Genomic DNA, 11,399 nt, shown 5'->3' with positions numbered 1-11,399 from the left:
TTTAACGTAACTCAAAATAAGTTTAAATTATAAAAATTAAAATTTAAAAAACCAAAAATTCATGAATGAAAAACAAATAAGAGTCATACTTATTTATTTTTCTTTATTATTTGACTAAAAGTCAACGAAAAATTACTTGGACATTAATGCCCCTCTATTATTAACCGCAGAATTAAATGGTTTATTTACTTCTCTAAAATTCTATAAAAAAAAAAATAGTACAATTATTTATTTACCCTTCAGAAAATACATGTGAGTCATCAATTAATTTTCACAAGATTTATTATTTCTTTTATTCATTAATTTAATTAATTTTCACAAGATTGATATGATGCTATGTTGCATTCATTCATATATTTAATTTAATTTTTAAATATAGTATATTTTTCATCAACTAGGTTTTAGGCAACATCACGTTGGTCTCGTACAATGAACTACTCTGGTACAACAAGTTAAAGGGACCTCTACGCTTTGTCCCTGGTGCGTAGGGCCGATCCCTGTGTGCTAGAGGGAAGATCGGAAAGTTTGCGTTAAGTAGAAAGAAAGTACGTTTGTGTCTTGTTTAGGCATTTGGTGTCCTTTCGGCCTGCCTGCTTAGTGATAGAGCCACCCTCTTTAAGGTCAGTGAGGAGGACAATGAACTAAGTTACAAACGTTGTGTTAGTTTTTTGAAAGAACCAACCGACTTTATTTTTATCTTTATAATTCGTTCTCTAGCTTAACCTATCAGTGTAGAGGAGAATGTTCGATATCGAATTGCATGAGAAGTTTTAGAGTTTTATCTATGATGAGTCGGTTTCTATATGAGCCCTTATAGCTGAAACTTTGAATTTTTTGGAAATTTCTACTCTCATGATCCCGTATGTGATCGAGTCATAGGCTTGCTCGATGAGAGCTTCTAGATTCAATCCTTCAACATCATATTTTTTTAAAAAAGAATTTCATCGTCGAAAATCCTGAGCATAATTGTTTAAACCTTTTTGTCGTTCTAAGAACTACGAACTGTGCTCAATACAATTGCCCTCTACAAATTTTCAAATTAATCTACGTTACCTCTTCTATTTTTTCCATTCTTTATTGGGTATTGTCGGAGGAATTCTTAGAGAAAATTGAAGATCACCACGAGCATCTTTTAGGAATCAAGTGCTATCAGAACTGTGGTTTAACTCGAATCGTCCTCTACGTTCAAGTTGATGTTAATTTCAGCTTTAAAAACACCAGTAAAACTAGGATTCCCTCAATAAAATTCGGTAAACTTAATCGGTTTAGGGTTTTTGGTCAAATTCAGACTTATGGAAGTGCCATTGTTGAATAAGGTGGTTAAACTTGCCACCATGCTTTAGTCATCGTCGTGAAACTCAATCGTCATGAAATATCATAAAACGTTAAAACAGGATCACTAGTTGAAGTCATAGGGAGAAATTGGTCAGATAGTCAACGATCAACGATCGGTTAGTTCAATTAGACTGGTTTAACTCAACATTAGTGCTAGCCCCCATTTATCACATTCTCAACAAAAATCTAAAACATTGGTCGATACTCGTGTAAAGAAAAGTACATGAATGAACCGATACCACATCTGAATGAAAGCTATCCCGAAGATATGATGACTAAAAAACGCTTAAAAGTAAATAAAAATAAATAAATAAATAAGGAAGAATCTCCGACCACAAGTGTTTGAATTCTAAAAGCATTTATTAAACTCACTGTCACACTTTTTCAACTTTCAAATTAATTATTTCTATGGTCATCCATCATCCTATTTATTCCATCGTCAACTAACGCCGTTTACTTTCCATCCACTTATCTACAACTTTCTTTTTGCCTTTTGTTTTTTTTTTTACAAATAATAATAATAATAATAATAATAATTTATGAATGATTTTTTTTAAAAAAAAAAATGCTATAATTCTCCGACCTAACAAATTATTTATTTTTAAGATAGTTGAGGATACATCGTCAACTAAAACGTCCTTGATAACCATCTTTCGGTTAACCTAGCTTCCTCCGTCCCTCAGGACCAACAAGGGATAGTATAGGAATATTCACATGTTGTCTATCAACTACGCCTTTCGGCCTCATCTTAGGCCATGACTCACCTTCCGTAGACGAACCTTGCGGAGGAACCCTTAGGTTTTCTTGGATTCTCACCAATGTTTGTGTTACTCAAGTGGACATTCTAGCTTCCGTTTCGTCCACCACAGCTCGCGCAAATGCTTCCTTTTAAGGCGGAACACTCCTCTACCGATGCATTTTTACATCCTACAGCTTCGACTAATCGCTTAGCCCCGTTCATCTTCGGTGCAAGAGCGCTGAATTAGTGAGCTATTACGCACTCTTTCAAGGGTAGCTGCTTCTAAACAAACCTAAAAGCACGATTGTTTAGTTAAAATTGGAGAGCAATGATTTTATATTCCCACTCTCACCTTTAATTTTTATAAATTAATTATTTGGGTAAAACATGATCCACTTTTTCTTGCGTTTGCTTTTGTTTTGCTTGGGCCCTACTCGAAATAATGAGGTTCGTTTCAAATGATTTGAGAATTCGATTGCTTCCGACTACTCAACATAAACTATAAATATTGGATCGGGTTAGATTTTTCTTTTCGATTTTGGTTGGGGTTGAATTCTTTTTAAAATTGAAAATTCAAGTTGGTTCGTGAATTGACAGTTTTTTAGTCGGGCACGAAAACAAGATTACAATTTAACCTTACTCGACTTTTAAGAATATCACGAAGATTAAGAATATTTGACATTTGTAATTGATATTAGTGATACATTACGACTTATGAATGTTAATGTAACATGTATTGTGGATAAATATTGTTTTTTTTTAATAATTAAAAAAAGAACAACCCGACAACCTAACTCAAAGTTAGAGGTACAAATCCATTTTAGAATAAGGGTATACACAATTGGGTTGAGATGTGAACTCTATTTGAGTTGCTCGGTTACCAACTCAACCCAACCCGTGCACACCCTTATTCTGAAATAGATTTGAACCTCTAACTTTAATATTTTAATTGTTAAAATTTATTAATAAACAAGTGGAACAGTAAGATTCAGACATTTAATTTTTTAGTCGAGGTTGAGGGTACCTATGTAATTAGGTAATTGTTTCGGTCATTCTATCAAAATATTATTTTTTAAATACTAAAAAATAAAAATAAAACTAATTTAAAATTACTTCTTTGCCCCCACATTGAAGTCTTTGTCAAGATACACTATTGAATTAAAAGACCAAGAAATGGCTGAAGATCTAATCTACAATGACCCTAATGATTTTATGCCTAACACTTGTGGATCTCCTAATAGGTTGGTGAGTAGGGGATGACCCATTACCCCATTTATCGTCCATTCTAATCTCGAAAAAGTCTTTTCAAATTTTCAATTATGACTGTTTTAAATATGCACCTTCCGTGAATTCTCGTTGGTCTATTGAATAGTGTTAACACTCTTTTTGTCAAACCGTGTGTTATAGAATTTTCTTCCAACGGTTGAGGGTTCATTTAGATGAACTCCAGAAGTGTAAGAGTTCAATCCCACCACTAACAGATATTGTCCTCTTTGGTGTTTCTAAATGGCTAAAGGATCATTTAGATGAACTCAAGAAGTGTAATAGATCTAAGCTCACCGCTAGCATATATTGTCCTTTTTGGTCTTTTCTAATGACTGAGGGATTATTTAAATGAACTCAGGAAGTAACAGCTCAATCCTAATGCTAGTAGATATTGCCATCTTTGGTTTTTCCCTCAAAGTTTTTAAAACGCGTCTACTATGGAGAGAGTCTAGCTTTACACCATTCAGTGACTAACTCTGATACCATTTGTAACAGTTCAAGCCCACCGCTAACAAATATTGTCCGCTTTAGCTTGTCACATATCTCCGTTAGGCTCACGGTTTCAAAACGCATCTGCTAGAAAGAAATTTTCACACGCTTAAAAGGAATATTTCGTTCTCCTCTCCAACCGATACGGGATCTCACAGGAAGTGAGAAACAATACCCCATTTGACTAAATCTTGTACATGCAAGTCTGAACCCTTACACGAGCCTTTTATGACGACATCCTTGCAACAGATATACTAGACATCATTTGGACTTGAATAATAGAGGACACCAAATGGATCTAAGATAAGTTGTTTACGTTCAAACTAGTCGTCACTTTCCAATCAATTCACGATCGTGACTTGTTTAATATGTTTTCCGTAGATCTTAAAACTTAACATTCTCACATGAATGAAGAACAAATGAACAAGGGAAGAATCGTACTTGAAAGAAAATGTAGCGAATCTCATAAGGTTGTGATTGTAAAAAAGGAAATGGTTTGAAGACGAATCAAATGAAAGGGTTCTCCAAACAAATCTGATTTAAAGCCATTTGACATTCGCAGGTGGCTCCCACGACCCAACAGACAACATTGTCGTCTTGCCTCCACCCTGTTCCAAAATTTCTGCCGTTAAGCCTAACGCCCTCCCGTCACTTACCAGCTGAACCAGACAAAAATTGAAAATAATTTCCCCAACTTCTATCCATTAAAAAAAAAAAAAAATTCAATTTTTATATAAATGGAAGCCACCGCCCACGGCTCAACACCCAAAGGACAGTTTTTGGAGCACGTCACTCAAATCCTGCACGAGGAATTGAAAAAATTAAGAAAAATAAATAAAAGGAATAAATAAAAAAGCGTTTTTTTTTTGTTAGTTTGTCTTGTTATTCAGAGTGGAGGAGGAAGAGGAGAGGAGAAAAGGGGTTGAGGTTGAAGATCTTGTCAGATCGAGCAACAAGTGCTCTATCCAATCCTCCTCGTTATCTGATCCTTCACGGTGAGTGATTTTTTGCTTCATCTTATCATCATCTCCTTCCCCTGTTCTTGCTGTAATCTGGGTTTGGATCTTTGGTTTGGTTTTTGAGCTTTTTGAAATGGAGGTTCCTCACAAATTCACTTACTTTTTCCTTTTGATTTTGAGTTTTTTGAGTGTTTTTGTTCATGTTTGCCTCTTTTTTCTTGGTGGGTTTTGGCTATATCCTTCTAATTTGGGGGTTTTTTTTTGAGTTGTTCTTGCTAAAATGGACTGAAATTTTGGTTCTATTTGATGTTCATCACTATTTTCTTGGTGGGTTTTTACTCTCTCTGTTGGTTCTGTTCTAATTTCTTCCAACTTTTGGTGTTCTTGCTCAAAAGTGTCTAAAATTTTGGTTCTATTTGATGTTTGATTCTGTTTTCTTGGTGGGTTCTTACTCTCCTTGTTGTTTTTGTTCTAATTTCGAAATTTTGGTCGTGTTTTTGCTTAAATCTGACTAATTCCATGTAATTTCCTTCTCTTTGATTGGCTGTTCTTCCCTTTTCAAAGTTAGTGGTGTGTAACGAATATTATTTCAATGCTTATCTTTTTGTTTTGGTCAAAGGATTAAAGGTGTCTTTTGTGGAGTCATTTTCCATTAGGAGTGGTCGGTTGGTTTCTTTGACTTCGTGAGGTTTAAAGATTGCTTTGTCTTTTGGTTGTCTTCTCAAAAATTCTGTGTTCTTCTTTGTTCTACAATTTAGATTGCTTGAATCTCTTCAATCCTTGCTTGTTTCAGTAAGTTTGTGGCGATTTCTAATCATATTTATGTTCTTTTTGCTTTGTTCTTATGTCTTTGTTGGTTCTTGAAGTTTCATATGAACTCTTCTTTCGATTATATCATGTCGATTGCTCGACCGTAGTTTGGCTATCGTACGTGGAGCTGAGTTAAGCTTTTTCGGTGTTCTTTGTTGAAAAATGCATAGTTTGGAATGTTGTGTTTTGGATCTTAAATGTTGAAAAGATTCATTTTGATCCTTGTTCATGGATGGAACTGTTGAATTTAACTGATAACCTTATGCAGCATCATGGGGAGGGAGCCATGTGCTGTACGAGTTGAGCAGAACCCGAACGGTGTTGCTCGTGACATAGTTTTTGTTGCGCCGAGAGTTGCACAAAGAAACATTGAGGCTAAGGAGTATGAAGTGAAGAAATGTACTGAAGAAAACTTGATCATTGAGAAATATCATGAGAAGCAAGAAGTTTTGAGTGTTAAAAGTACGAATCTTGATGTGGAGGAGAAATATGAGAAGCTTGGAGAGTATAAGAAGTCGAGCCCGATTGGATCGAAATCTCCGGGAAATATGCGAGGGCAGTACACTGTTCCTCAGCCGTTTACGTTGGAAACGGAGAAGCGCGGTCCGTGTACACATAGTAACGGAAATGATGCAACTACTACTGCTGGTGTCAACATTTTGCCAAATTTGCATTGTCCTAGTGCTAAGAAGAACTCTCAGGTATGATATTGTCTTTGAAATATGTACGTGTTTGTGAGATCTCGCATCGGTTGGAGAAGGGAACAAAACGTTTTTTATATGGGTGTGGTAGACGTGTTTTAAAACCGTGAGGCTGACGATGATACGTAAAGAGCCAAAGCGAGCAGTATCTACTAACGGTGGACTCGGGCGGTTACAAATGGTATCAGAGTCAAACACCGGGCGGTGTGCCAACGAGGATGCTGGGCCCCCAAGGAGGTGGATATAAGATCCCACCTCGGTTGGAGGGTGGAACAAAGCATTCCTTATATGAGTGTGAAAATCTCTCCCTAGTAGACGCGATTTAAAACCGTGAGACTAATGACGATACGTAATGGGTCAAAGCAGACAATATCTACTAGCGGTGGACTTGGGCTGTTACTGTTACAGTTTTTCTAGGCTGACCCCTAAAATATGGCCAAGCTTTTTGTTGGGTTTAAGGTGGACAGATTTTGGAGAGTAGTTTCGGGAGGGCTCGAGACATTTGATGTAGGGATCTTGTAGTTTTATTTCTTGTATCGATATCGTTTTTGGTTAATTTCCATCTTAATTATCGTTTCTTTCCTAATTCTGTACTAGTTTCTGTCAACACTGTGGCTGTTTTACCATTATAAACCTTGCCCGTTTCTCGTACCACGTGTTTCTTGAGAGGCCTCGACTCTCCGAAACGTACCCTTCGGACTATACCCTACAGCCCCTAACTTACTCAATTTATAAGGGTTTTTGTGAGAGTGAAGTTAGATTGAAACAGTTTAGCAGTAATGATTAATGCTTGAACTTTTCTGGTTGTTTACAGCCGAGTTCGCCTCTTTCGTTAAGGAAGCATGTAAAGTACCACGACGAAGAAGATAATTGGTCCATCACTTCCTCGTATCCTTTTCGACGTCGAAATGTTTTTACATTTGGTAGTTAAATCGTGTCACGTAAGTTTTTGGCTTTTATGATCCTTAGCCATGTAAAGTACTGCTACTTCTGTGAAATCTAAGGTAACTGTTGGCGTGGCTCCGACTTTCCGTTCAGCTGGTCGTGCCGAGAGAAGGAAGGAGGTAACTTAATTGGTGTCGTGTATTATTGGAAATGTTCTTGGCATTATACGCATCGTTATACCGGATTTGTCGTAATTTTCCAGTTTTATAATAAGTTGGAGGAGAAACACCAAGCTTTGCAGGCTGAGAAAAGCCAATATGAAGCTAGAACAAAGGTATCTTTCTTTTCTTCTTTCTTGGGAACTATTAATTTCCTATTTGCTAGCAGTGGACGGTTACAAATGGTATCAGAGCCAGGTTATCGGGCGGTGTGCCCGCGAAGATGCTGGGCTCCGAATGGGAGTGGATTATAAGATCCTATATCGATTGGAGAGAGGAACGAGTGTCAGCGAGAATGCTGGGCCTCGAAGAGGGATGGATTATGAAATCCCACTTATATTAGAGAGAGGAACGAGTGCTAATGAGGATGTTGGGCCCCGAAGGGGGATGAATTATGAGATCCCACATCGATTGGAGAGAGGAACGAGTGCCACGAGAATGTTGGGCCCCAAAGTGGGATGATTTATGAGATCCCGCATCAATTGGAGAGAGGAACGAGTGCTAGCGAGGACACTGGGTCCCGAAGGGGGTGAATTATGAGATCTCACATCGGTTAGGGAGGGGAACAAAACATACTTTGTCCTTCTCCCTAGAAGACACGTTTTAAAAACCTTGAGGGGAAGCCCGGAAGGGAAAGTCCAAAGAGGACAATATTTGCTACCGGTGGGCTTGGACTATTACAAATAGTATCAGAGCCAGGTTACCGGCGATGTGCTAGTGAGGACGCTGAGCCCCGAAATGAGTGGACATCGAGCGGTGTGCTCGCTGGGCCCTGAAGGGGAGTGGATTATGAGATCCCACATCAGTTGGGGAGGAGAACGAAACATTTTTTATAGAGGTGTGGAAACCTCTCCCTAGCAGATGCATTTTAAAAATCTTGAGGGGAAGCCCGAAAGGAAAAGCTCAAAGAGGACAATATCTGCTAACAGTGGGCTTGAACGGTTACATATATTCTCGACCAATTTTGCTTCAACATATGATTGATAACTAATATGATTTCATAGGAAGAGCAAGAAGCAGCCATCAAGCAGCTGAGGAAGAGCTTAATCATCAAAGCAAACCCAGTGCCTACTTTCTACTATGAAGGACCTCCACCCAAAGTTGAACTCAAGAAGGTGAGAGTTTCAGAATCAATATCATCAACTCACCTGCAATTCTTTCTGTAACGACTCTTACGCCTTTAGCGTTCTCGTGTTCTCGTGTGGCAGCTTCCACTGACTCGACCCAAGTCGCCAAATTTCACTAGGAGAAGGAGTTGTGGCGACGCAGCAGTTACCTCAAATATAGAGAAGGGCAAAGTATGTGGTCGAGTGAAACGACATAGCCTCGGTAGTATCAGAGCGGAGATGACAACTCCAAAAGCTAAGACGCAGCTAATCAGTGGACGGAATAGCGGTATGAAGGTGAAGGAGAGAGTAAATCAGGAGAAGGAGACAACAAAAGCAAGTGGTGCTAAGCTTCCTGAGCAGAGAAGCAATTTGGACATAACAGTTCAGTCATGAACTGAGTTCATCATCTTGTATGTTGCATTGTTGCCATATGGATATTCTAAAAGGAGTTGTTGTTTTGTTTTTGAGTTTTAACTGGATTTTGGTAATATGAAATTTGTAAATGTTTTGTAGTTATGATTTGTACTGACAAGATGTCTTCTTACTAGTAGTTGTGCTTAGAGAAAGAGTGTGTTCTTGGTGTCTGGGAATGGTTTTTGAAGATTATGCTCAACATTTGGGGCTGCTAACTCTTCTGTTCTTTGGGAGTTTGGTGTCGAATATTTGCGCTTCTAGGTAGCATCGGTACCGTTATGTTTGTCGTTCATGAACTAAGACTAATTGTTGGACTCGAACGAATGAAATTGAATGTGAAAGACCAAAATGAATCGAAACTAACAAATTTTATCCGGAATGAACGTCTTTCTACTTAGTTACGAGAATTTCTATCGATTTTTTTCATAAGGAAGAAAAAAGCATGTACTCATGTTTATAAGAGCTCACAACTTTAACCGAGAAGACTTTAATGGAGACACTTAAATTATTAGGTGAAAAAACTAAGTTTCTTTCCCAAGTAAAATATTCGTTCACGGACTCAAACCTTGATGGCGTCTATTGTTGTCTTGAAGTCTTCGGTTGAATTGTTAAAGAATTTCAACATGGTCTTTTGTGTAATGTCTAACTCTTCGACACATCCTTTCATGTGTGCGACAGTGCTCTCAAAGCTACCTCCACATTCCGGTATCCAATCATGTAGCTCTCTTTTCTAGGGAATCAACCTTAAATATCAATTTTCTATTGACAACTCATTCTAGCGGGGGCTAACTGCGTCAATCCATCGAATTTTCCATAATTCGATCTCAGTGTGTCGCTTGACTTGCGACTCAGTCAACTATTTTGGTACCAACATCCTTTCAGTCTATGATGGGACTAGGAGATACCCAACTTCTAATACTACTTGTCACAATAACACTTTCTAGGCAATGAACTAGTGATTCTGCTGACACTTGTTCTAATTCAATAAACAAGCTAGCCATGTGAAAATTGGACTTTGGGGTCAATTCTAACGTACGGTCCAGCCTCGAATCACATTTGGTGTCCTATTATTTATAAAATTTGAAAATATTTAAAAAATAATAATAATTATATATATATAATACAAAATTACATTGTCAAAGGAGAAGTCTTTGAATTCTAAAAATAGAAATAAAAAAAAAAAAAGAACTAAATTAGGAGTGTTGAATGTTAGGAGGAGAATGGTTAGAAAGTAACGGTGTAAAGACATGGCCATCCTTCCTTCCCTTTCACCATTAAAGCCTCCCCCATCTTCTATGCCCTCACTCGGTCGGGCTGGCTGCGACTTTCTTCCCATTCTCAACCAAGACACTTCCCAACTTCCCCTATTCCTGTCCCCAGTCCCGACCCGGCCCTCTCCTCGAAAGCGCGGTTGGCGGGTTATTACTAGCCGCCACCGCCGTACGTACTCCTAATGGACAAGAAACATTTAAAAAGAATCACATCAGCTCTATCGCCATTATCATCATGTTCGTCACTCTACGAGCTAGATAACGAGCTAAAACACATACAATTAGCATCATCATGCTTAAAAAACAAGAAACGTTTATCAAAGCAACTTTCAATGTGTGAAACACCAAGAGACCTTGCATGGGAGAAACGACGACGAAGACAAATGCTCCGACCTAAAAACAGCGGCTCGACCGATAAAGATGACTTAACCGACGAAGATTGGAATGAGCTTAAAGGATGCATCGAATTAGGGTTTGCGTTCAATGAGGAAGACGGACATAAGTTATGTGGTACATTACCAGCTCTTGACTTATACTTCGCCGTGAATCGACAGCTCTTGCCGAGTCCAGTGTCGATGCTGCATAGTAGCAAGTCGTCATCGTCGTCACTCGGGGAACGATCTTCATCGTGTGAGAGCCCGAGGGGTGATTGTGATACATGGAGGGTTTGCAGCCCAGGTAAGGAGAGATTTGAGATTGTTTATAATGAAATTAAAGGAATTAAAAAAAGGGTGTAATTTTGATGAATTTGTTCAGGGCAAGATCCGAAGCAAGTGAAGGCAAAATTAAGACATTGGGCTCAAGCAGTGGCATGTTCGGTAATGCAATCATTGGGAGAAAAATAAAAAGGGAATAATGAGGAAAATAAAAAAATAACCCTCAAATTAGGGTTTGGTTCTTAATTAATGTTAAATTAATTGAGCAGTGCTGGTTTGGAGCTAGCTTATGATATATATATATATATATATATATATATATATATCTATTTGAGGGCCAAAGCCAAGCCAGAGGCAGTAATGGGAACTTTGGCATACCATTAATTTAGGGACAGAAAAAAAAACATGTTCTTTTTTTGATCCTCATTCGATTCTTCATTCCAATTCTATCATTTTTCTTTTATGTGTTGTTACCCATATCAAATTTATATATAATCAAGGTCTTCCCCTTTTTTTTTTTTTTTTTTTTTTTTTTTTTTTTTTTTTT

General features: G+C 37.8%; 2 protein-coding genes across 6 annotated transcripts; both read left to right on the top strand.

The window, feature by feature from the left end:
* The first annotated feature begins 4,596 nt into the window (after window positions 1-4,596).
* LOC111465384 (protein WVD2-like 2) lies at window positions 4,597-9,140 on the top strand. Of its 5 annotated transcripts, none has more exons than XM_023109741.1 (7): window positions 4,597-4,824; window positions 5,867-6,299; window positions 7,114-7,187; window positions 7,279-7,363; window positions 7,447-7,518; window positions 8,407-8,517; window positions 8,611-9,140. In XM_023109741.1, exons 2-7 carry the CDS (start codon window positions 5,871-5,873, stop codon window positions 8,902-8,904), a joined length of 1,065 nt encoding a protein of 354 aa, XP_022965509.1. In that variant the 5' UTR covers window positions 4,597-4,824; window positions 5,867-5,870; the 3' UTR covers window positions 8,905-9,140. The 5 variants fall into 5 exon arrangements, with proteins under 5 accessions (XP_022965509.1, XP_022965517.1, XP_022965501.1 ...); XM_023109749.1 differs by having other exon boundaries at window positions 5,864-6,299; XM_023109733.1 differs by having other exon boundaries at window positions 5,861-6,299.
* Window positions 9,141-10,309: 1,169 nt separating this feature from the next.
* On the top strand, window positions 10,310-11,049 carry LOC111465428. Its single transcript, XM_023109802.1, has 2 exons — window positions 10,310-10,874; window positions 10,953-11,049. The coding sequence occupies exons 1-2, from the start codon at window positions 10,379-10,381 to the stop codon at window positions 11,039-11,041; spliced, it is 585 nt and encodes a 194-aa protein (XP_022965570.1). The 5' UTR covers window positions 10,310-10,378; the 3' UTR covers window positions 11,042-11,049.
* The last annotated feature ends 350 nt before the right edge of the window (window positions 11,050-11,399 follow it).

This window comes from Cucurbita maxima, unplaced genomic scaffold (assembly GCF_002738345.1).
Source record: "Cucurbita maxima cultivar Rimu unplaced genomic scaffold, Cmax_1.0 Cma_Scf00002, whole genome shotgun sequence".
Classification (NCBI taxonomy): domain Eukaryota; kingdom Viridiplantae; phylum Streptophyta; class Magnoliopsida; order Cucurbitales; family Cucurbitaceae; genus Cucurbita; species Cucurbita maxima.
This window is presented reverse-complemented; position numbering and strand designations above follow the sequence as displayed.

What these genes read in the sequence shown, in the direction of transcription:
- LOC111465428 (XM_023109802.1), top strand. Translation starts at nt 10,379, where the DNA reads ATGGACAAGAAACATTTAAAAAGAATCACATCAGCTCTATCGCCATTA. An exon ending in ATGGAGGGTTTGCAGCCCAG is followed by an intron (nt 10,875 to 10,952) that starts GTAAGGAGAGAT and finishes GAATTTGTTCAG; the next exon opens with GGCAAGATCCGAAGCAAGTG.
- LOC111465384 (XM_023109741.1), top strand. Translation starts at nt 5,871, where the DNA reads ATGGGGAGGGAGCCATGTGCTGTACGAGTTGAGCAGAACCCGAACGGT. An exon ending in GTGCTAAGAAGAACTCTCAG is followed by an intron (nt 6,300 to 7,113) that starts GTATGATATTGT and finishes GGTTGTTTACAG; the next exon opens with CCGAGTTCGCCTCTTTCGTT. An exon ending in AATTGGTCCATCACTTCCTC is followed by an intron (nt 7,188 to 7,278) that starts GTATCCTTTTCG and finishes AGCCATGTAAAG; the next exon opens with TACTGCTACTTCTGTGAAAT.